Raw genomic sequence first — 24,271 nt, 5'->3', positions numbered from 1 at the left:
GGCGCTGTACAGTTGGGTCAGGACCCGAGCAGAGGGGAAATGGTCAGGGTGAGGGAGGGAAGGGAGGGAGCGAGGAGGGGGTAGAGAGTCGAGAGGGGAGCTGAAGGCACGGTCAAAGAGAAAGGTCTTGAGACCGGCCTTGAAGGAGGAAAGGGAGGAGGCGGCGAAGGCACTGGGGGATGGAGTTCCAGAGCCTAGGGGCTGAGAGGCTGAAGGCCCGGCCACCGATGGTAGGGCGGTTGGGGCGGGGGATGTGGAGCAGACCGGAGCCAGAGGAACGGAGGGTATGGGCAGGTAGGTAGGGGGATCGTAGGTCGGAGAGGTAGGAAAAGCGCTTTGAGACATCTCCAAGATGTGATAAGGCACTATATCAAATGTAAGTATTAATATTATTAACTCTGCAGCTTTCCTGCACTAGACTTTGCAATCCTATCGCTCTCATCGGGCTCTACTGGCTCTCCATCCCCCAGTGGATTAAGTTCAAGATCCTCATCCTAACCTCTAAATCCCTCCATGGTCTTGCCCCATCCTACCTCTCTGACCTCCTTAAACCTGACCAACCAGGAACTCCCTCCGCTTGTCAGGCATTAGCCTGCTTCATGTCCCTCATTCTACCTGCCCCATTGACGGTCAGGTTTTCATCTTATCTGCCCCCACTCTCTGGAAATGTAACCCAGACTTGCACTTTTCTTCACCTCCTTCAAGGTGCACTTCAGGATCTTCCTCTTTGACCTTGCTTTTGACCATTTCCCCCCCCCCCCCCATCATGCCAGCATACACACACACAACAAACCTTGCTTACAACAACAACAACAAGATTCCATTTATAAAGCGCCTTTCACGTCAGGAGGACGTCCCAAGGCGCTGCACAGTTGGGTCATTGCTTAGCACCCATCCTCAGCTTGGGTAATATTCTGCACCTTGGGACATCCTCCTGACGCTAAATAATGTAACCTTATATTGTATTGCATTGGAACTGAAAACCTATTCTTTCCCAGCATTTTGACTTGGCCATCCTTCATCCTTGCTGCATTTTGATATAAAATAACCCTTCGAAGATCTTGACCAATAACACAGAAGTCTCTTAATGGGAACATGCCGTTTTAAGCAAAGTGTTCTTGTTTAAACATTCCTTTCAGCAAACATTCTCTCTTGCCTGAGTCAATCCTGAGTATTTGCATTTGTTTATTAATGGTGTATACTGTATTCTGTATGAAAGCTTTGTCAGCTTTGTGGCAGGTATGTCTAGTTACCTAGGCCCCTCACACGTGGACCTAGATTAAGCAATTGGTGTTGAGTAAACCTGGTATATGGTGTTGGACTGGAACCTGGAACATCAAGCTGGCTGGCATATCACAAGCTGTCCTGTAAACGTCCTCCCACCACGCTGGAGGTAGATGTCTGTCAAATAGCTGATGAAGAAACTCTTGGCATGAGAGCTGCTGGAAGGCATTACCTGGAGCCTGGGTTTGTGAACACACGCTTATATATCCAGGGTTTAGAATCCATCTTGATTGGTGTGCAGAGAGGTAAGCAGCTGCTGCTTAATCACTGAATTTTCAACTAATTGGACCATCGCTCAACGGGTAGATATGTGTGCCCGAGCTGGGCAGGAGGATCATGTTAATCCACTTACACATTTCATGCTGAGCTGTACAGCTCAGTGCCCTCGAGCACTGAGAATCTCCCTGGACTACCAAGACAGCCACAGAGGGTTAACTTAATTCTGACATTTCTTTGCCAAACAAGCCAACTTGAAGCCAGTTCAGCTCCAAGGACCCCCCTCCCACACTTTCCAAGAATAGTTATGGATAGTGATTTGACATCCAATAAACATAGGTTTGAGCCCTCACTAGGTGGATCACAGGAATCAGTGAGCTTTCTGGTGAGCATTCCAGTTTGTTGCATGCTATGTAACAACAACTTGGATTTACATGGCTCCCTTCATACGGGATCGTGTCTCAGAGTGCTTTACATAGCCACAACATAGTGGAACCTGTTTATAATGTTATAACATGGTAGCTGGGGTTCCTTGAACACCCATATTATAAGTGAACTGACGCCATAAGGGATGCCTCATAATGGGGTTCTGCTGAAGCTACATACCCGGAAAAGAGCGAAAGAAAATCTTAGAATTATTAAGCTTGCTCCCAGGCGATTCCTCCTTTCCATCACCCTCACAATATAGAGATGCACATGGTGCTGGCCATTTGGTTCCTTCCTAGGGGAGGTGAAAAAAATGAAGAATACTGAAATAAAACATGGGAACAAAAGATTTACCTGGACTCCCGACTCCCAAGGATAGTCACCCTAGCTTCGAGGGAAGCCTGAGCCACACGATCATTCACAATACCTTTTACTTTGTTACACAGTTGACATCACATGGCAAAGTAGACTTTAAGTCTGCTGATTCTCTCTTCCTTCAGAAAATCTGTCTAGATTTTGCTTTTCTGTTTGCCAGTAGAGAAGAATATTGACCTCTGTTGCTTAGGAGAACAGATCAGCCATGACAGTACACATAACATTGTTTACAAACAAATGATATCCTGATTGAAGCAATGAAATTGTCAGGAATTCAATAACAATAAATTTCACACAAAATATCTCATTAAACTGACTTGCCATCTGAAATGTTTTCTGAGTGAATGTTTTTTTTTAAAAAAGCAATGGAAGTAACCCAATACAGTATTAGCTAACATTACAATTCTAATTTTTAGCTAACACAGTAAGGCAGTGGATTATGCAGCCAGGATGATATTACAATTTACATTGATGAACGCCATCCTCATGTCAGGAGGATGTCCCAAAATAGTTGACTTAGGCAAATGAGCTTGAGGATTCACTTTGAATAAAAACCAAATGATACTAGTGTGTGAAAATACTTTGAATATACCTGATGCAAATTTAAAAAGTTGCATTCAATATTTCACATAATTATGTTTTTTTAAGTCGTGTGTGGTCAATCCTTTGCTGTTTCTCTTAAGTGTGAGATCTGGGCTCTTTTCAATGTTTGCCCAGCTGGCTATGTAACCAATGGTAACTAGTATAGCTGGATACATTCCATTAGCTTCAATACATTCCCTTCTGTGTTTTGTGACTGATAAAATCAGCTCGGTGATTGTGACTGGAACAGTACAGAGAAGATCATACAGTAAAGAATTATTGTGTTTGGACAAAATTATATTAAACAAATATATTGATAATGTTTATCTCTAGCTGGGTGTATTTTGACTAAGATCCTGGTAAATTCCTGTCCCATAATTGGGATATCGAACTCACAGTCCGGGCTCACATTCAAGTGAAATGCTGAGGGAGTGCTGCATTATCAAAGGTGCCATCCTTCAATAACTCCTTTCTCTTTTCTAATAGTCCATCTGAACAGGCAGATGGGACCTCAATTGAAAGGTGTCACCTCCAAAATTGCAATACTCCTCCTCCTCCAGTACTGTATTGAGGTGTCAGTCTAGACTGTGAGTTCAAAATCTTGAGGTGGGTTTTGAACTCAGTCTTTTGACTCAGCTGAAAAAAGGGAGAGCTGATTATTCATTCTTGATAGAAATGTCATCGACAGCCAGAAGCTTGTGAGAAGAATTCTGAGCATGTGGAATATATGGATCTCTCCTTAACTCACATAACAGTAAATCGTATATTCATGGTTGTGTGAAAGCATTGCTGATAAAGATGTGTCCAATACACCGGGAATTGGAGGGTAGGCAAAGAGAGGGAGAGAGCATATTGGTGATTGAGATAGGCTAAATGAATAGCATTTGATGCAGTTGTTCCTTAGTTTTTTTCATACTTCTGTTTGCATCCTTACCAAGACTCATATTTTGGATTTAGATACTGGTTCATCCCTCAGTTTTATAGTTGGTATGTGTGATCTTCAAGGCTACTTACAATATGTATAAGAATTTGTGAAACTAGAAAAGCGCACTGGGGACATTCATTTCACATGTAACCTAAAACCTAACCTATTAAAAGTATCTAGTTTCCTGAGGGAAAACTACACACGCACTCCCTATTCTCAATGGTAACCAAACACAAATCCCAGAATACTTCTCCCAACCATCTCCAGCAACACAGACAACCAACCTGTCTTGGTGCAACAACCAGTTTTCATGTCAGTACAAACCTTATTCCTCTAAATTCTAATTCTTATCCAGATATTCAGTAAAATCCTCATTTGTTTTCAATACATATGAGAGCTAATTAACCCAATAGTGTCTGCTTTGCATAAGATTCACAAGAGGATTTTGCTGAAAGTAAAGAACTTGCATTTTATAGTGCCTTATCATGCCAATGTATCAAAGTGCTTCAGAGTCAATACTGCCAGCGACTGATTTTGCAGGCAGAGAGAACAGCCATTGGCACCTGCAAAGTCCCACAAAATACTGACGTAAACAAAGAATTATTTTGGAGGATTGTTTTCCAGGAACCAGTAGGAAACTCCCTTTTCTTTTTGAATAGACATGTGATGCATCATCCATCTGAACAGAATGCCAGGAACACAGTTTAATGTCTCATCTGAAATATGTTTTATTTCCACTATGTTATGCTGACCCTTTAGCCCATTTGATCTCATTGCTTCACAATTCCAAACAGTTTTCCCATTATAGCATTATGCAGTTCCCTAAATGAACCCTGTATATTTTGCTGGTCGGTTCATACACTCACTATTCTTTGGGGTGAAACCCTGAAAAGCAGATTTTTAAAACAAACATAAACACTGGTAGATTTGATCTTTTTATAATTATATTAAAATTATTTAAAAAATTATAGTTTTGCCCACAAATATAAACAGTCAATTCACGTTCCAGTATATTCTGTAAAGCGCTTTGAGACGTCTAGAAGACATGAAAAGCACACTATCAAATTCAAGGATTATTATTATATTATTATTTTATGTAACTTTGCAGGTGCCAATGGCTGTCCTCTCTGCCAGCAAAATGTAGACAGTGTAATGTGTGATTTCTCCTTATGGAGTCAAATGGGAATTTTGATGCAGGTTCTATTCAAACCCATCTAGCTTGAATTACGCCCACAAGTCTGTAACACTCTTCCTCGATCCTCAAGCCTTGCCCCCTCTCTCCCCTTTTTAAGTCCTGCCTGAAAACTTTCCTTTTCGAGCGTGGTTACGGTCACCTCACCCCGCCCCCAACCGGCTCCGAGTCAGGCTCTGCCACTGTTAAACACTCTGAGACGCTACCCTGCGAGGAGGGTGCTATCGAAGTTCAAGTTGTTGTTGTTACTGATTGAGCAAATGGTCGTGAGATCCATATGCATATGAATCATGCTTCAGCTGTATGTTTCAGGCAAATCTTTTATTTTGTGCCTTGATCATGTGTACAGAAATAGGTTAAAGTTTATTCTAGTTATTGATGTCTCTGCTGGGCATTTCCAAACACTGAAACAGCAGGTGCAGTATTTTTTTAAAAATCCGAATAGAGATGTGTATATATATATAATATATATGGAAATAAATGTCCCCACTTTGCTCTGGGGCAAGGCACATTCATACCTTCTTAATATTGATTGATTTGGGGATAATTTCATCAATAATTTTGAGGTTTATTTGCATTATGGGAGTTGGGATTTATGTTGCACTGAGTCATGATTCCATGGTGAATCTGTTTCATTTTATGAGTTTATGAGTTACAGTTCCCAGGCACCACGCCCTACAGAATAATGTTCCAGCTGGAAAGCATTGTAATCATATGACAACTGCAGAGTGTTGATCACACAACATTACAACAACAACTTGCATTTATAAAGTGCCCTTCATTTGGGAAGCAGCCTTCATTTGGGAAGAGCCTCAGAGCGCATTAGCCCACAGAAATTTATCATTGGTGTTCCTCAGTTGCATTCAACATGTGGATTTTATTTATATTTATTTTTAACTTGCAGGCGACTATAGCCTGGACCCAAGGTTATTGAACTCTGAGGTCTCACCATTTCTCTTTTCTAGTCTCATACAGCATTGCCTCAGTTATTTTAAATACCATTTTTTTATAATTTAACATTCATTTTTTTGTGGAGTCCTATAGCTCAGTGGTTAGAGCACTCGCCTTGCAAGTGACAGACCTGGGTTTGATTCCCGGAAGGGTGAATCCTTGGGCAAGTTTCCTTGCTCCATATGCCTGATAATAATCCCGCAAGAAAAAAATAATAATAATTTGGTAATTTCAATCCACGACTGTTGTGGGACATTGCTGTGCGCAATTGGCTGTGGTGTTTTGCCCACAAATATACAGTCAATTTACTTTATAGTATACTCTGTGAAGCGCTTTGAGACATCTAGAAGACGTGATAAGGCGCTATATCAAATGCAAGAATTATTATTATAGTTGATCAATTCTACGAATAAAATTTTGAAGGATGAAATTGTGTTTTCAATTTTTTTTTAAATGGAGTTTAGGTGTCGGCTGGGGTTTAATTCTACACATGCTGAATCCCCTCCTGAACTTATCCAAGTGTCTATTCATCAGATCACAGGATTGCATGGGATGAAGAAGACCCTTCGGCCCATCCGATCTTATCTTTCCAAAATATCCACCCTATCATCTCCCATCACAGTATCAAGCTGCTTTTGAAATGAGTCCAGTGTCTTTTCTGGCAATCTGTTTCAGTGGTTAATTATCTGCTAGACAAAAAAATAAAGAGTTCCTGGTGTCTGTCCTGAAACTGCTCTTTGCAACTCTAAATCTATTGTCTTGGAACACCTGCTAGTATTTCGCAATTACATTTAAAATTTTACTTTTTCCCATTACCTGTTTTTTCTATTTGACGTTTTGATGGGTGGGGGGTTGGGGGGGAGAGGTGGCGTGGGTTGGTGGATTTTGATGGACTACCCCAAAAGTAGTCATTGTAGAATAGTTTTAGTCCTGCTGTGACGTGACATTCACACATGCTCATTTTCCAGCAAGAGTGACTGGATAGCAATTGGGAGCAGGAAACCAGGCTGTTATTACTATTTGCTTTACCATTAGACAGGGCCAATTGCAACAGCCAGCTTTCAGCCAAACATTGATTATCAAATCCAAAATCTCACAATTTTGATGACTGTTGGAGGATTCTGTGCATCTCCATCAGCTGCTTGTGGAAATGCAATACAATTTATAGTTTTACAGTATAGGGCCTTTCACGTTGGGGGATGTCTCAAAGTGTTGCATGGTGCTGGATGGGCACCTGAGCTAAGGATGGAAGCCCAGGGGGGAAAATAATGAAATAGTCTCTGGTGTGCTGGGAATTGCTTTCTCTGACTTCGCTCAGATACACATCAAAAGCTAAGTTTAACTTGGATAAAATCAGAAAAAAAATATATTTGAGATTAAGTGAAGATAGTGTACACAATTGATTTTGTTTGTGGCGTTAAATTGACCACTGAAGTTTCACTTGGAGTTTGTTTTGAAGTTTTTTGTTAAATGAACATTGCAACCTGAGCGCAGTTAGGAGCTGCTGAACTTTACATTGTATGACTAGAGAGGGTATCAATGGAATTGACAATGGCACACTTCTATAGTATATCACTGTGATGACAAAACAATATTTGAGTATTTGCATATGTATTTGAAAGTTTTTGAAGAATTGCCCCACACGTATCACATTGCTGTCTATCGAGAAAGCAGCACTCTATCTGTATCAACACTTAAATACTGTATGTGACAGAGCTCTGCTTAGCACCATTGGATCTCAAGTGAAATGTTCAATATAAAGCCAGTTGGACAGTTGTCTCTTTATTAGCATTGGAAATGTAAAAGTGCTCCCAGGACTCTTCCAAACATAATAAATTGCTATAATGCAACAAACGGGAAACTGTTGCTGTGAGAGGAATCTTCTGAGCCATGTGCTGAGCTGATGTTAGTTTGAGTGCAGGCCTACTGTGCTTCTGGTGCTGCTGTGAAGCAGAAACTATTGTGTAGGTTAACCATACTTTGGGGTATATTTCTTTGCTCATATCCTCTGCAAATGTATTAACAAAAAAGCTATTCAGAACTGCATTTATAATTCACTTGTAGTGTCAATCAGACACTAATTTTAGGTTTTGGGGCATTGACTTGATTTTGAGTCCCTCTCCTGAATACCCTTTCTCATAATAGCCCGGCTCTCTCCTCAGAGCTATTGGGAACTGTTTAGTAACAATCATGTTTCCTGCCCTCATCCACTCTATTGCCACAAGAACAATTCACATTTGTATAATACCTTGCACACTGGGAGGATGTATCAAAGCACTTCACAAAGCAGACTGGTAGTCCAGGCTGGGGGGCGAGTAGAGCTGAAGAGGTGGGTAGTGGGATGTGTTGGAAACCATGGTTTTAGAGAGTGGTCATAAGGCATGTTTTGTAGGGAGAGCATGGAGAAGGAACTCTGGATTAGAGTGGCTGAAATCTCACTCATCAGTGGTGGGAAAGTATCAGATGGGGACATGAAGCAGGGTGGTGTTTGCTTAATATATGGAGTGATCGAGGCAATAGGGTTGCAGAAGTAGGGTGGAGAAGGAAGACAAGGTCAATGATATCAAACGTGGCAGAGCTTGAGGAGAACAAGGAGACGCAGAGCTCTGGTAACATTGAAGTGAACATTGTTTGTGATCTTCACCAGGGCAGGTTCAGTGCTGTGGGCAGAGCGGAATCTGGATTGGAGCAGCAGATTAAAGATAGAGTTAGATGAATAATGGAGAGAACGCAAGCTCGTGAGAGAATTTCTTGAGGAGGGGCTTGATGATGGTGATTTTGAAAGGGGGAGATCTTGTGCCAGTGGAGGGGGAGAGGTTGATGATGGTTTGCTGGGGGAATGAGGAGGGGAAGCGAGGTGCCGAAGGCAGAGACAGCAGAGGGAATTCACTTGCGTTTGGATCTGAGGAAGTCCAACACTTCCTTGCATTTGGAAAGAACCATAAGTCAGGTATTGACCTGTGTAAATCATTTCATAGTTTAGTTATCTCAACTGTTCTGACCAAAACATCTTGTGAATCAGTATATGTAATTGCTGTGTTTCCTTAGCTGCTCTATGAATGCTTACAACGTTTTTTTTGTCATGAGGACAAGTTATTACAAATCAACCATTTTTTCATTCTTAAATGTTTAATTTTAATTCAAAAAGAATTTCAGAAATTGTTAGTTTGAGATGGGTCTTGAACAGTTGTTTGGTTCGCAAAATCTATCGAATTATTACTCAAATTTCTAACGTCCAAAGTTTCACCTTACCTTAGCCAGTAAGACCATGTGGTCTTAAAATTTAAGGTCAGGGAGAATTGTAAACAAATCTTAAATTCAATCTAATTTGGAAGTCTGTTCTTAAGAACAGCAGGAAACAGGATTCCAAATTATAACTGAATTTAGGAATCTTGCACAATCCTTGCACAAAATGCTTTACATGCTATAACTAGGAAGAATTTGGGGCTTATCTGATGCTTTCTCAATTTCTTGTACATAAAGCTACCTTTTTCACACCCCATTAGTTGCATGTGTTTGGACTCCTATGATATAAAACTTACATTTGGCAAGAAGAAAAATCTGAAATAAATTCCTGGCAGTAGTTAAAGGTTAACCTTCGAGTAGCGACAAGATCCAGATGTTTTTTCTCATATGCAAGAAAACTACGCACTGCAGTTATGCCTTAGGCATCAATGAATTACGAGCTTCTAACAATGTGGACAAAGAATTGCAGTCACTTCCCCCTTCTTGTGATTCAGATTCTTTACTTATAACATCACTAGATGATCTACTGCATTTCTTTCATGCAAAAAGATACTTCACAAACAGGGAAAATTTTACCATAGCAGAATAGTCAGGCTGCTTAAACATTACTCTATATCCAACTTGCTATGTATTTCATTCAAATGGAATGCACTTAAGCAACATCTCCACCCATAAAGGTTTATTTGTATAGGATTTTTTTCTTTATCTAGATGACACAAATTATATCCCGAAAGCACAAGTATTTTTATCTTGCAAATGCATTGTGTGATGGCCAGCACGTATTCCATAACATTGTTTGACGTCCATCATGTATTCCATACATTGTGACTCCATAAAGAAAAACAGCCAGATTTTCCCATGATGATTTTGACAGAATCATTGCCAGAGTTAGATCTCCTCTGTCAGATGCTTTCTGCATTGAGGAGATCTGAATCTTAAAAGAAAAGGCGTTGTTACCACAGTAAGGCCTTGTGTATGTGCAAACCCATTCCATGATGTTTGCTCCTGGAAAAATGGCAGCATAACCAAGAAAAAGGCCTGCAAGCAATTGTGCCTAGTTTTCAGGTACATCTCCCCATCTCTGCCACCATTTTATCCATAGCTGGAAATTGTGACAATAAATTTCTAATGGTTGCGAGTTAGCACAGTAGCGTTCTGTAGGTTGTGAGTTAGCACAGTGGTGTTGTCATCACACCACTTACCCAGGGATGATGGATTTTCACACATACGCAAAGTTTATTTTGCCCTAAGTGCAGCAGTAACATGAAGGCGGAAAATAATCCAAATATGGCAGTTTAAAGCCTCCAAAACTGCAATCCGGATACATTGTAGTGGAACGTTTTACATTTTAATATCTATTTATTCATTCATCTTCAAAGTGCATTCAGTCCATGAAACAATATTCGTACTTTTAAAAGGAAGCTGGAAGCCCGGTGCTTCCCAAGTGCTGTAGATAATGCAGATCAGCGCAGTGAAATTATTCAGCAGAAAATGCAACATGTGATAATTCAATTTAGTGCCTCACTGATGATAGTTATCACACCACATGTCACGTTTTTCACTCCTAAATGCAGTACGTACGGCAGAGCATAATTGTGTTGTATATTATTTTTCAAACTTGTATTGAGAGCAGTTTTTATACTTTCTGCAGATGGTTCTTTGGAGGAATCAAGCGATTGGATGCAGAGAAGCAGCTGCTAATGACTGGGAATAGAGATGGCTCCTTCATCATCCGAGAAAGCGAAAGCAAGACCGGAGACTATTCCCTGACAGGTATGTTCCTCTGATGAATTGTAATGTCAGAATTGTTTTGCTTGACTTATCGAGTCAATTTAGTCATCCAGTCAGTGTTTAGCACATTGAGTGGACCTGGATAATGCTGTTCTCAATGGGGAGGTCTACAAAGCCAGTATAATACCTTCTACTGTCAGTTGATGGAGATCAATCTGTAAAAACGATTCACATAAGCAGAAAGGTATTATAATACTTCTTGTATTTGATACAGTGTCTGTCTTATGTTGTTGAGACGTCTCAAAATGCTTAATGGAAAACACTGTAAAGTGATGTGACTATGTATTTTGTGGGCAAATTAACAGCCCATTTGTGCAAGGAAATGTCCCACAAGCAGCCATGGAGTGAATGACCAATTTTATTTTGGGGAATTGTTGTCCAGAACACCAGGAGAAACTCCCTTCTCTTTTTGAATAGTGCCATGGGATCTTTAAAGTCCACCTAAATAGGCAGACTTGGCTTAATGTCATGATGATACTTACACAAGGACATCACATCTGCATTGATGTAGAATGTCGGCAGGGCTATTCCCTCCCGATCTCTGACTTAGTACCGTCCAATTGGATCTCCAGTTTGAGAAAGCAATGAGAGGTATTTAAGATGCTAAATGTATTATAATGAAAATAAACCCCGAACAGCAGGCCAAAAGAATCAGGGCTGTGAAAGGCAATTTCATGACAAATATTGGGAAGTATTTTTTTGCTGTATAATCAACTACTGGAATGGGTTACCAGAAAGGCTGGTAGAGGCCAGGTTACTGGAGACATTTAAGTAACCTAATGCTGTTACGAGAAGAAGGAAGAGTGGGCATTCTGAAAGGATGCGATCAAATGATCAAAGACTTTCTTTCATATCAGTGTTTCCGTTTCATAATCATGACTCTGAGATATAAACTCTCAGAGAGAAATGTTGTGAGACAGAAGAAATCTGAAACACTTTTTGTTGCGTTTAAACGGAGACAGTTCAATTTAAGACTGTAGGTGTGTTGACAACCACGAATTATAAAAGTAACTTTTCTGTGTCTTAAGTAAGTAAGGTTTGAAATTTATTTTTAAAACAATGAAAAGTATGATTTTCGATCTCAAGAGTAAATGTTTTTGTTAGTGTTTTGTATAAAGAAAGTGTTCATTCCAGGGGGAGAATTATTTTGCTGCTTATCAGGGAAACAGTCCAAGCTTGACAAGGGAGAATCAGGAATATGTAGGAGAAGAGTCTGCTTGATGCAGGCATAAACCCCAAGAGAAAAGCTGTGAAGGGGAAAAAAAAACTGAGGAGTCTTGTAACGTGACACATGACAAGGTAAAATCCAGTAAGCAGAATAATTAATGCAGGTGGTTATTAACCCCTGGGACATGCATTTGGCACCACAATAAATTCAGAATTGCTGAAGACATGGATTTAATTTGTGTGAACTGTTGCTACAATGAGAAGGGGTGGAGCAGAAAAACCTGAGTGTTGTGTAATGCTGTGCGTCACCAAGGTGTTGCCATGTTTTGATTTCTGATGTGTGGGCTTAGGAGTTTGTTCAAACTCAATCCCGTGTCTCTGCCAAGATTCTGTTTTAGAAACTCATTGCATTTGAATATCTGCTTGTTTCTATCTTCTTGTTATATGATAAAGAATTCTCCAACCAGTGTTTAAGCAGTTCATTTATGGTCAAGGCCAAGGATTGATGATAAAATAAATACACGATATGTTTGATTGTATATTAAGATCATAAAAACAATGTAGAAAAAGTTGGTTCACCAAAATTGACTGATCAAGTGTATAGTACCTCACCCATTTAATTTCCTGAGGGAAGATTCTGCAATCTCTGCAGTCTGTCCCCATAGATACACGTGGGCCTTGTTATCTTACATAGATGATATTGCCTTTGCAATGGTGGCACAGAACCCATAATAATGATCCACACATTTCTGTTAAATGAAGTTTGGCTTCACTTGTTGGGCCACTTTGTCTTCAGAGTTGAGACCAAATTAAATTGTGGAAAATTGTCAAACTCAGTGTTAATTTGGAAACCACTTCTTTTCTAAGAATATCGGGTGGAACAGCTTCCAAATTCAGCCTGAATTTAGGAATATTACACAATTCTGCGTAATCTTAAATTTTAAGACAAAATGGTTCCACAGACGAAGACTGGGTTGAAATTCAGGCCCACAGATTTTTATTGTTTGGAGTCTATTTCAGATATTTGGTTCCATTTGTGGAGATATTGTTTCAGCTTGTATTTCATTTGAGGCAGATTCATTTTATATATTTCCTCTTGTTAGAACCATAGAACCGTGGAAATTTACGCCGCAGTAATTCATCCTATTGTTTTGCTCTGCCTGGTACTGCTCTGAGATTGTGTATTGATTTGTATTTTGAAATGTGGATGGCTGTTTTCTGAGCTACAACATTTTATTTCCACTTTCCAGTAAATGACAGAGTAGCGAGTTGTGATTTAAGTTTCCTTTCCAATAACTATCTACATTTTGTATTGTTTTTCTTTGTAAAAATTCTATGCACAAAACTATAAATTGAGTTTTGGATAATAGAGGTGGACATGATTTGTTTAGTTGTCCACTGATTTATTAGTCAATACATTTTACAAAGTAAATTTAAGGATTATAAATCACAAGTCTGTTAGATTCCTCTTCTGAAATGACAGGAATTAAGAGTAAGGCAAAGGTGAGCCTCTTGTTTTCTGCCACCTGGTGGCCCATGAATGTTGTTTCACCAAACAATGAATGTCTCAAACTGCCACAATGTAATCGATACTGCACACACTCTTGCTGTCACATGCAATTCTGAAACCAAATTGTGTCTTCCATTAAGAGTTCATTGCAATATCGGCAAACATCGACATAACATTACCGTTGGAGGACATTCACTGGACCTCATTACGAGATGAGCTAATTTTCGTGCAGCTGTATTCCAAAAATAGCCATGAGTGAATGAGTTTAATTGTTGGCCATGGCACCAGGAGAAACTGAAAATCAGTGATTATTGGACCTTATTGTTTTTGCTCAAGAACAATAAGAGTCCTGTAGCTCAGTGGTTCAGAGCATTCGCTTTGCAAGCGAGAGACCTGAGTTCGATTCCCGGCAGGGTGAAACCTTGGGCAAGTTTCCTTGCTCCACACGTCTTATAATAATCCCTCAAGAAAAAAAATTGGTCATTTTAATTCATGACTGTTTGTGGGACACTGCTGTGCACAATTGGCTGCCGCATTTCGCCCACAAATATACAGTCAATTCACTTTACAGTCTATTCTGTGAAAAGCTTTGAGACGTCTAGAAGACATGAAAAGCGCTATATCAAATGCAAGGATTATTATTATTAATTTGCTATGATACAGTACCTTTTACATATTCTCCAGTGCTTCATTGGAGTGTCCATTTTCAGTTAAAACAGAGGTTACAGCCTTGCAATAAATTGTTGTATTCATCTACTGCTTCCTAACAATAGTTTCTAATGTGTAGAACATGTAGCTGTGCCTTCGAATGAAAACTTACCTGATATCATCACAGAATGTGGGCCACCTGTTGAAAGAATGCAATGGTATCCTATTAACCTTCAGCAAATTGCTGCACAGGCATATTTCTCTGGTTGATTTTGAGGGAGCATTTAACTTACAAGATCACAAAATTGGTTTCGAAAGAAAGGTCCTTTGGCTCATCCTATCTCATCTTTCCAGAAACCCCACCATATCGTCACCCATCACAGCATCAAGCCGTGGTATCAAGCTGCTTTTTAAACTTCATATAAGCATGCCCACAAGATCTAATTCTACCTTCACCCTGCAGTTTGTGTACAGACCCCCATAATATACATGGCAAAATACTGGATGCTTGCATTCGAATCACAGCTCCAATTTTAGATTCTAAAGGAACTGAATAATAATAATAATAATAATCCTTGCATTTGATATAGCGCTTTTCACGTCAGGAGGACGTCCCAAAGTGCTTCACAGAATATACTGTAAAGTGAATTGACTGTATATTTGTGGGCGAACGCGGCAGCCAATTGCGCACAGCAATGTCCCACAAACAGTCGTAGATTGAAAATGACCAATTTATTATTTTTTGTTTTGGAGGGATTATTATTAGGTGTGTGGAGTAAGGAAACTTGCCCAAGGTTTCGCCCTGACCTGCCTGGAATTGAACTCGGGTCTCTCATGTAGATCATGATGAATTGTGTTATCTTGTACTGAACATTAGAAGCAGAGGACACAGCCTGCGAATGAAGGGGGTTAAATTCAGAAACATTGCTTCAATGAGCGAGCAGTAAATGTATGGAACAGGCTCCCTAGGGAGACGGTGGAAGCAGAAAGTGTTGATTCTTTCAAGAACAAATTAAATAGATTTCTGTTAGGAAATAATATCTCAGGATACAGTATATAATTTGGGACATGTGCATGCAACTGCCAGGATGGTGGAAAATGGACTGAATGGAGTTTGGTTTTTTATCATCTAGTAATTCTTATGTTCTTATGTTCATCTTAAACCGTGTTAGTTGGAGTGAGGATTAAGTGGTAGAGTTCTTGTTTGGACAATTGAAATTGGAGTAGCTTTTGGCTTCTCTGCTCTATCAATGGCACTATCGCCTTGGAGTCACAAAATTGTGGGTTCAATCTCCACGTCATGCCTTTGATCTTATAGTTCAGAGTCCAGGTTGACACTCCCATATAGTGTTGAGGAAGCACTGCATTCTCAAAATTGCATTCACGATCCTTCAGAATATACTTCAGCCGAGGTTCCATTCGCCTGTTCAGGTGAATGTTAACTATTCCATGACATTATTCAAAGGGAAGAGAAGAGAGTTTCTCCCGGTGTTCTGGCCAATAATCCTTCAAATAGAATTGGCCTCTCACTTGATTTTTGTGGGACATTGCTATGCATTGTTATTGCTTTGCGCAAATGTGCTATTACTTCAGCAGATTTTTCAAGAGATGCCTCAAGCTGGCTTCATAGAAATCTGTAAGTGCAAAATATGTGAAGTGTCAACAGGACATTTAAATAAATTAATTGAGGGCATATAATAACCCCTGACCAAAAACATACTGGCCTAGTTTTAGGCCAAATGAAGTAAACTCAGTATTGAACTCCGGTATCTCTAAAGCATCAACTGTGAATAGCACCGCATGCTAACTGCCTTTCCTGCTTTATCTGCTCATCCTACCTGTATTAAGCTCTCCAGACAGTCAACAGAGGAAAGGCATGTCAGTAAGAACAACAAGATTACATTTGTATAGCACCTTTCACGTTGGGAGGTCGTCCCAAGGCGCTGGACAGTGCACAGCATTTCAGACCCGAGGTCGGGGGGGAGAAGGGAGGGAAGGGGAAGGGGGTTGGCCGATGGCATGGTCGAAGAGGAGGGTCTTGAGACGGGACTTGAAGGAGGCTAAGAAGGGGGCGAGATGGAGTGATTGAGGGATGGAATTCCAGAGGTTGGGGGCAAAGTGGCTGAAGGCTCTCCCGCCAATGGTGGGGCAGGTGGGTCGGGGGACGTGGAGCAGGCCACAGCTGGCTGAGCAGAGGGAGTGGGTGGGTTGGTAGGGGGTTAGGAGATCGCAGAGGTGGGGTGGGGCGAGGCCATGGAGGGCTTTGTAGGTGAGGACCAGGATCTTGAACTGGATCCTCTGAAGGATAGGGAGCCAATGGAGTCGGGCGAGAATGGGGGAGATGGGCTCATGGAGTTTGGTGCGGGAGAGGACACGGGCTGCAGAGTTCTGGATTATCTGCAGCCTGTGGAGGGAGGAGTTGGGAAGGCTGACAAGCAGAGCATTTGCATAGTCGAGTCTGGAGGTGATGAAGGCATGAACAAGAGTTTCAGCGGCCTGAGGGGTGAGGTAGTGACGGAGTCAGGCGATGTTACGGAGGTGAGGGAAGGCAGAGCGGGTCATGATTTGGATGTGGGGAAGAAAAGACAGTTGAGAGTCGAACAAGACACCTAGGTTCCTGACTGGCTGGTGAGTTATAGTGTGTAACCATGGAGGTTGATGCTGCCAGAGCCTGAGGTGCTGAGGTGCTGGCGCGAGACAATCAGGAGGGCCTCAGTCTTGTTCACAGGCAGTCTGTCAGGACAGCAGTGGTCCTGGAGTTGATGGTGGAGGCAAAAAGATAGAATTGGGTGTTATCCGAATACATGTGGAAGTTGGCCTCATGTCTACGGATGATGTCACCAAGGGGGAGCATGTAGATATTAAAGAGGAGAGGACCAAGGACAGAGCCCTGGGGGACGCCAGACGTAAGAGTGCGGGGCCTGGAGGAGAAACCATTAGAGGCAACAAAGTGGAGACGGTGAGAATGATAGAAATCAAACCAGGCACGGGCAGGTCCGCAAAGATTAAGTAAAGAGGAGAAGTGGTGTATGAGGATGGAGGGGTCGATAGTATCGAAGGCGGTGGAGAAATCGAGGAGGACAAGGAGGCAGAGGGAGCCCTGATCACAGATGTTCAGAATGTCATCTCCAGAAAGCACAGAATAATCTTTGCTATCTACTGAGAGAGCAAGAAGGACAGAACCCACCACAATACATCCAAAACCAAACTGTCAATCATTCTGCATTAAGGTGTCTGCAGCCCGTGTCCTCTCCCACACCAAGCTCCACGACCCTATCACCCCCGTCCTCGCCCAGTTCCACTGACTTCCCATCACTCAGAGGATACAGTTCAAGATCCTGATCCTCACCTTCAAATCCTCCATGGCCTTGCTCCTCCACTACCTCTGCGACCCCCAACCACCTACCAACCTGACCGTTCCCTCCGTTCAGCAGGCTCTGTCCTGCTTCACATCCCCCGCCTTGCCCACCCCACCATTGGTGGATGGGTCTTCAGCCACTCTGTCCCACCCTCTGGAACTTCATCCCACAGTCCCTCCACCTCACTCCCTCCCTTGCCTCCTTCAAGACCTATCTCAAAACTCTCCTCTTCGACCATGCCTTCAGTCACCCTCCTACCCCTACCCGCCCTCCACCCCTCCTGAACCCAATCAGCAGCTTGGGTGCGGATCCCTTACTGTCCGGCGCCTTGAGACGTCCTGCTGATGTGAAAAGTGCTATACAAATGTAATTTGTTGTCGTTGAGCCAGTCCAGTCTCAGATTGAAACCATACTCAATTCTATTTAACCCGGGTAAACAAACAGTTTAGATCATTCCTGAAAAGAACAAGAAGCAAAAAAGGATGAGAAAAGTTTTAGAAAGCTGGAACCTCCTAAACAGGTTCCTGGTGTTAGTAGTCATAGTCCTACTTCACTGAAATTAATTATGTTTTTTTATTTCTATATTTTGCAGTTCGTGATAGAAACACTGTGAAGCATTATAAAATCCGACAGTTGGATGAAGGTGGATATTTTATCGCAAGGAGAGCAACATTTAGTACTTTGGCAGAACTTGTCAACCACTATCTGAAGACCCAAGATGGCTTGTGTGTAAAACTTAACACTCCATGTCAGAAGGTAATGTGTGGATGACATTAAAATGAGCAATATTTTTTATCAAATGAATGAAACATTTAGTTTGCTTTTAAAGATTTACATGTCTTCTTAAATTCACAGTTGATATAAAATGTTCAGGTAGTTGATTGCCTCTGTTGAAGGCTGAAGGCTTCTTGCCAAGCTGGATCGGTGAGGCATTGTGCTGATCTCTAGCTTGTGAGGAGATCTGTGAGAGTCTGCTGCAAGGAACTCTGATTCTCTCTCTCAATATGAGACCCTCTGATGGCTTAGCTGATAGAGGCACTGCCTAGTGTGAAACAGGCTCATACAGACTACGAGGTCTTGGGTTTGATTCCTTGACAGTGCTGATTTAACTGATCTCAGTAGGGCAGTTGTATAGATGCTTCAAATGCCTAAACTAAGGAGAGAAAATTAGCTAGGGTTGCTGCTTCAGTGACCTCTGCCCACCTCTTTTGGAACGTGGTCTCTGAGGACGCCAGATGATAGATATGGGCTCTGCTGAGATCCCCATGGTTGAAAAGCCTAGTTACTGAATGGACAGTTGGATGAAATACTGGCGAGCAGCTGACATCTGTAGAATTGTATCTACACTCCAGCTCCCATCAGCTTCTCTGCCCACATCCTTTGAGGCCCCATCCCACACTTCACCTCACTCCCTCCCTTGCCTTCTTTAAGGCTTGTCTCAAGACCCTCCTCTTCGACCGTGCCTTCGGTCAACCTCCTACCCCTACCCTCCCTGCCCTCTACACCTCCTGATCCCAACCACCAGCTCGGGTCCAAATCCCTGAATGTCCAGCGCCTTGGGTCTTCCTACCAACATGAAAGGCGCTATGCAAATGTAATTTTTTGTTGTTGTACACTTGCGTCAATATGTTCAGGAGAGGAAAGAGACAAGAATAATAATCCTTACATTTGGTATAGTGACTTTCACTTTGGGAGAAAGTCTCGAAGCACTTCACAGAATACACTGCAAAGTGGAGTGATGGTATATTTTCGGGTGAACACGGCAGACATTTTGAACATAATTGAGTCCCAGCAAGAGCTATGAAATTAATGACCAATTTTATTTGGGGGACTTGTTGCCCCCCCTTGCTCCCCCCTGCCATGACCCATTCTGCCTTCCCCGACCTGCGCAACATCGCCCGACTCCGCCACTGTCTTACACCGCAGGCCGCTGAGATCCTCATATATGCATTCATAACATCATAACAACCAGGCTCGACTACACAAACTCACAGCTTGTCAGCCCCCCAACTCCTTAGGTAGAAAACAATTTGTTTGCTTGGGTGGAGTATATATCCATGTGGTACTCAAGAGTTTATACTCCTGTGTCCTACCCTTTTGGTGATATCATCTGCAGACATGGGGTCATCTTCCACATGTACGCAGATGACACCCAACTCTATCCCTCTGCCTCCTCCCTGAAGCCCAGGACCACTGATGTCCTGAAGAATGTCTGTCAGACCTCAAGTCCTGGATAAGAGCTAACTTTCTACAGTTGAACGTCAGCAAGACCGAAGCTCTCCTGATTGGCTCACGCCAATGCCTCCGCATCTCAGGTACCGACAGCATCACCATCCAAGGATGCATACTCCACCTCACTAAGCCAGTCAGGAACCTTGGCATCTTGTTCAACGCTCAACTGTCCCTTCTCCCCCATATCTGTGCCATGACACGCTCTACCTTCCCCCACCACCGAAACATTGCCCTACTCCGCCACTGCCTCACCCCTCAGGTGTCCGAAACCCTCATACATGCTTTCATTACAACCAGGATTGACTATGCTAATGCCCTGCTTGTCAGGCTCCCCACTCTTCCCTCCATAAGCTGCAGATCATCCAGAACTTTGCAGCTTGTGTCCTGTCCCGCACCAGGCTCCGTAAACGCATCACGCCCACGCTCGCCTGGCTCCACTGGTTCCCCATCCCGCAGAGGATCGAGTTCAAAGTTCTCGTCCTCACCTTCAAGTCCTCCATGGCCTTGCCCTCTACTACCTCTCTGACCTGCTAACCCCTTGTCAACCTGTTAGTTGTCCTGCAGAGTTTGCAGGTACTGTGCACTGATATTGAATATTGATTATGTTCATAAACAGCAATCAATTAGCCTTCAATTGATTGTGCTGTTTAGTTACAGGTCAAATCCAGTGAAAATATTGAAATATTGATGCTGGCATCCTACAACCTCTTTAGGGTTTAATTTTAGATGTCTCAGATTGTTGTAATGTGTACCTTTATTGACCTTTAGTAGAATAATATTTTTCTTTCAGTTTAATTATTCTTTGCGGCAACGTCAAATTCATTTTGTTTTATTGTGAAGTGTATAATGTTTCTCAATATGAACCTTCATTTTGACTTACTGATAATTTTATGGATTGTTTTTATCTATTGTGTTTTCATAGCCTGTGAAGAGAGAATGAAGCTATTTAACTCTTATTTTCTGTCATTAGCTGGAAACGCCAGTCACTGATGGACTATCCTACAACACCATAGATCAATGGGAAATCGCTCGGAACTCTCTGAAAATGGTGAAAAAACTAGGAGCTGGGATGTTTGGAGAAGTGTGGCAAGGTGTTTGGAATGGCACAACCCCTGTTGCTATTAAAACGCTGAAAACTGGTACGGTATCTGCTGTCAACTTTGGCATTTCAATACTTTGAGTTAGCTTGTTACAGTGTGGTAAAACTGAAGAATTACGCCTGACAATAATTATCTTTGCATTTGGAGCAATGCCCTTCACATTGAGAGGAGGTCTCAATGCACTTCACAAGATTCATTGTAAAGTGCGTATTTTGTAGGTGAAAAGCGGCTTCTATTTGTTCACAGCAATGTCCCACAAACATCCATGAATTTTATCTGGAGAATTGTTGGCCAAGACACTAGAAGAAATTCCTTTCTCTTTTCAACAACAACAACAACTTGCATTTATATAGCATCTTCACATGAGTAGTTTCTTGGAGCACTTTCAAATATTACCGTGGGATCTTTAATGTCCACCTGAAAAGGCAGATGGGACCTCAGTTGAACGTTGATTATTATTATTATTATAATTACAACTATTATTAATTTGGAAGCACAAGAGCTCCAACAAAGCAGCACTCACCCAGCACTGCTTTTGACTGTCAGCCTAGAATGTGAGTTCAAGTTCCAATGTGATGTTTGAACCTACATTCATCTAACTCAGAAGAAAGAGTGCTACTAACTAAGCCAGGCTGAGACCTCAATGTTAAATAAGGTTGAACACTGATTAAGATAAATCCATCAAAATAAATATTAGCTCTTATAAGGAAGTGACCTTAGAAGAGGTGAAAATCTATTGAAAGAATTGGGACGTCAACATTTTTTAGAGGGAATCTTATAAATTGATCATATTGAACTCCTAACTCCATTAGAATTTTAAGTATTTAAAATACAGTGTGTTTTGAACTGTGTCATCAAGGAATCATATCTTGCTGCTTACTTTTGATAGTTATTTTAATATTGTGAATTGCCTGAATTCTATTCTCTTTCCTTGTCGAGTGTCAATTATAGTAGTATTTTAATCGCACACTCTATGGATATTTGCAAGGAGAGGTGTACTCTAATCTAAACTACATTTATTCCTTTATGTGTGTATAAAGAGAACTTCGATTCAATAAGCAGAGGAAGCCTTTGTAATTCTGAATGTGATTCCAATGCAATCCTATCCAGCATCAACTAATTGAATAGAAAGCAGTAGGAAGCTAGTGTGGCACAGGCACAATGGGCAGAATGGCATGCTGTGCAGCAATTTCAATAATCTATGAAAATTATCAGAAAAATAGGCAACAGAATGTGATGATCAGTGGGGAAGTCGTGACTCAATAGAGTTCTACATGTTCTGAATTCCTTTTGCTTTACACTATACATAAATGAATCTGAGGAGGGAACTTTTTGAAGTATTGTATCATAATAATGCAAACCTACAGAATACAGCCAGGTGAAACAATCTAAGGTGGGTGTAAAGAAACTAGAATGATTGCAGCACTCANTTTTTTTTCATCTGTGTTCATTCTTAGGTACTATGGCCAAAAAGGATTTCCTACTTGAGGCACAGATAATGAAGAGGCTAAGACATCCGAAGCTTATTCAACTCTACGCTGTTTGCACTGTCGAAGAACCAATTTACATTATTACTGAATTGATGAAGAATGGCAGTTTGCTTGACTACTTGCATAGTAAGTACTTTTAGCTTTCCTGAATCAGGTGGCGGAACTTACAGCTGCTGCAGAGGCACTGTGTCTTACGCTCATGTTTATGGATATTTTAATATTTTTAATTGTTTCATATCCACTGTTTGCACTTTATATTTTATATATTTTAAAAATGCCATGTTGATGGTGGATCCATTCATCATCATGAACAATGAGTGAACATGTGGGATGTTGTGTTTGATGCCCCCTAAAATGCAGTATTATGGCCCTACTTGACTCAAGGAAGCACGTCTTCCTTGATTGTTGAATCACTTCAATATCTACAGGATCCCTGCAGAACCTTTTTGAGTACTGTAGCTTAGTTGTTAGAGCACTTGCCTCGCAAGCGAGAGGACCGGGCAGGGCGAAATGTTGAGCAAGTTTCCTTACTCCACATGCTTTTGTTTACCTAGCAGTAAGTAGGAATCCGGTTATTAATCGATTGGTGGATCACTTTTCCGGGAGTAATAATCTCTTCAAAAAAAATTATAATTTGGTCACTCAGTCCGCAATTGGCTCCCGGGTTTCGCCCACAAAAAAATTCAGTCAATTCACTTTACGGTATATTCTGTGAAGCGCTTTGAGACGTTTCAACAAAGTCTCAAGGATTATTATTATATTATATTGCAAGGATTATTATATTATTAGGATCCTCGTAGATGCCAAGATTTGTTTGGAAATAATTCTTCAGGATCTTTCTGAAAGGGGCAAAGGACTCTTTGATCATTTTCATCTTTCTTCACTTGAACTGGTTAACATCCTGAGTAAGATTGCAGTTTATATGCTGTATGCCAACAAAGTTCCCCTTATGGAATAGATCTCCTAGGCCAGCAGCAGAATTGTTTCCTGCAGGGCTACATGTATGAAATCCAGGACAAAACTAGAAAAACTGAAAAAAGGTGGGCTGGAATCTAAACCAAAATATCACGCTGCATCCTCTAGACTAGTTTCCCAGCAGTTTCTTTCCCAATGTGCACTTTTGAATTCCAAATACTGTCTGCTGCCAACCTACACTTTGTTCTCTGATCTTAAGGAAGTGGAGTGTCTCCTGTCTGACTATGTGGGGGGGAGATTATACACTCTGTAATTGGCAATCAGAAACCCTTATGGGAAATCTAATAGCTGAACCATTAATCTCCGTGATTGTTTTCCACATTTGTGGTACTGACCAAAACAAAATCATAGGACAGTTTCCCTAAAGCTACTGCAATACTTCAAGAAGAGAAAACAAAAGGTCCAGGTAAACTGATAAGTGCTTTTTCATTGTCGGTGTCAGAACTAATGAGTGAGAATTTTTAATTTTTGAGGTGAAAGGATTCTGAAGGCATGGGGTTAAATTGTGATGTACCTGAATACATTTTGTTCATTGGGCTCAAAGTTTTCAGTGCGGGCTTGATTCACGTTTGCAAGGATGGAAGAGTATTACCCTGCAATTGGGGACATTTTCACACTCAAAACCTCTGTGTGTCTACAATGGTGGGCACAAGAGACTATTGAAAACTAAGGTGTCTTCCTGCCATTTCAAGTGTATTTCATTGCCTTGCTCCCATTAGTCATGTTTTATAGTGTATTGTTTCCTTGGCAGTCTGGCTCTTGGTGATGTGTGACTAATCCCTGTGACAGTTTTATTGTCAAT

The 24,271-nt window shown here is 41.3% G+C and overlaps 1 protein-coding gene across 1 annotated transcript in view; it reads left to right on the top strand.

The window, feature by feature from the left end:
- Window positions 1-24,271, top strand: part of frk (fyn-related Src family tyrosine kinase) — a 59,308-nt gene that overhangs the window by 21,925 nt on the left and 13,112 nt on the right. The window contains exons 2-5 of the mRNA XM_007899639.2: window positions 10,849-10,970; window positions 18,265-18,428; window positions 20,875-21,043; window positions 22,462-22,620. Of these exons, the coding sequence (XP_007897830.1) occupies window positions 10,849-10,970; window positions 18,265-18,428; window positions 20,875-21,043; window positions 22,462-22,620 (614 nt within the window). The remainder of the gene's footprint in view (window positions 1-10,848; window positions 10,971-18,264; window positions 18,429-20,874; window positions 21,044-22,461; window positions 22,621-24,271) is intronic.

The sequence above is a fragment of the Callorhinchus milii genome, unplaced genomic scaffold (assembly GCF_018977255.1).
Source record: "Callorhinchus milii isolate IMCB2004 unplaced genomic scaffold, IMCB_Cmil_1.0 Scaffold3, whole genome shotgun sequence".
Lineage (NCBI taxonomy): Eukaryota > Metazoa > Chordata > Chondrichthyes > Chimaeriformes > Callorhinchidae > Callorhinchus > Callorhinchus milii.
This window is presented reverse-complemented; position numbering and strand designations above follow the sequence as displayed.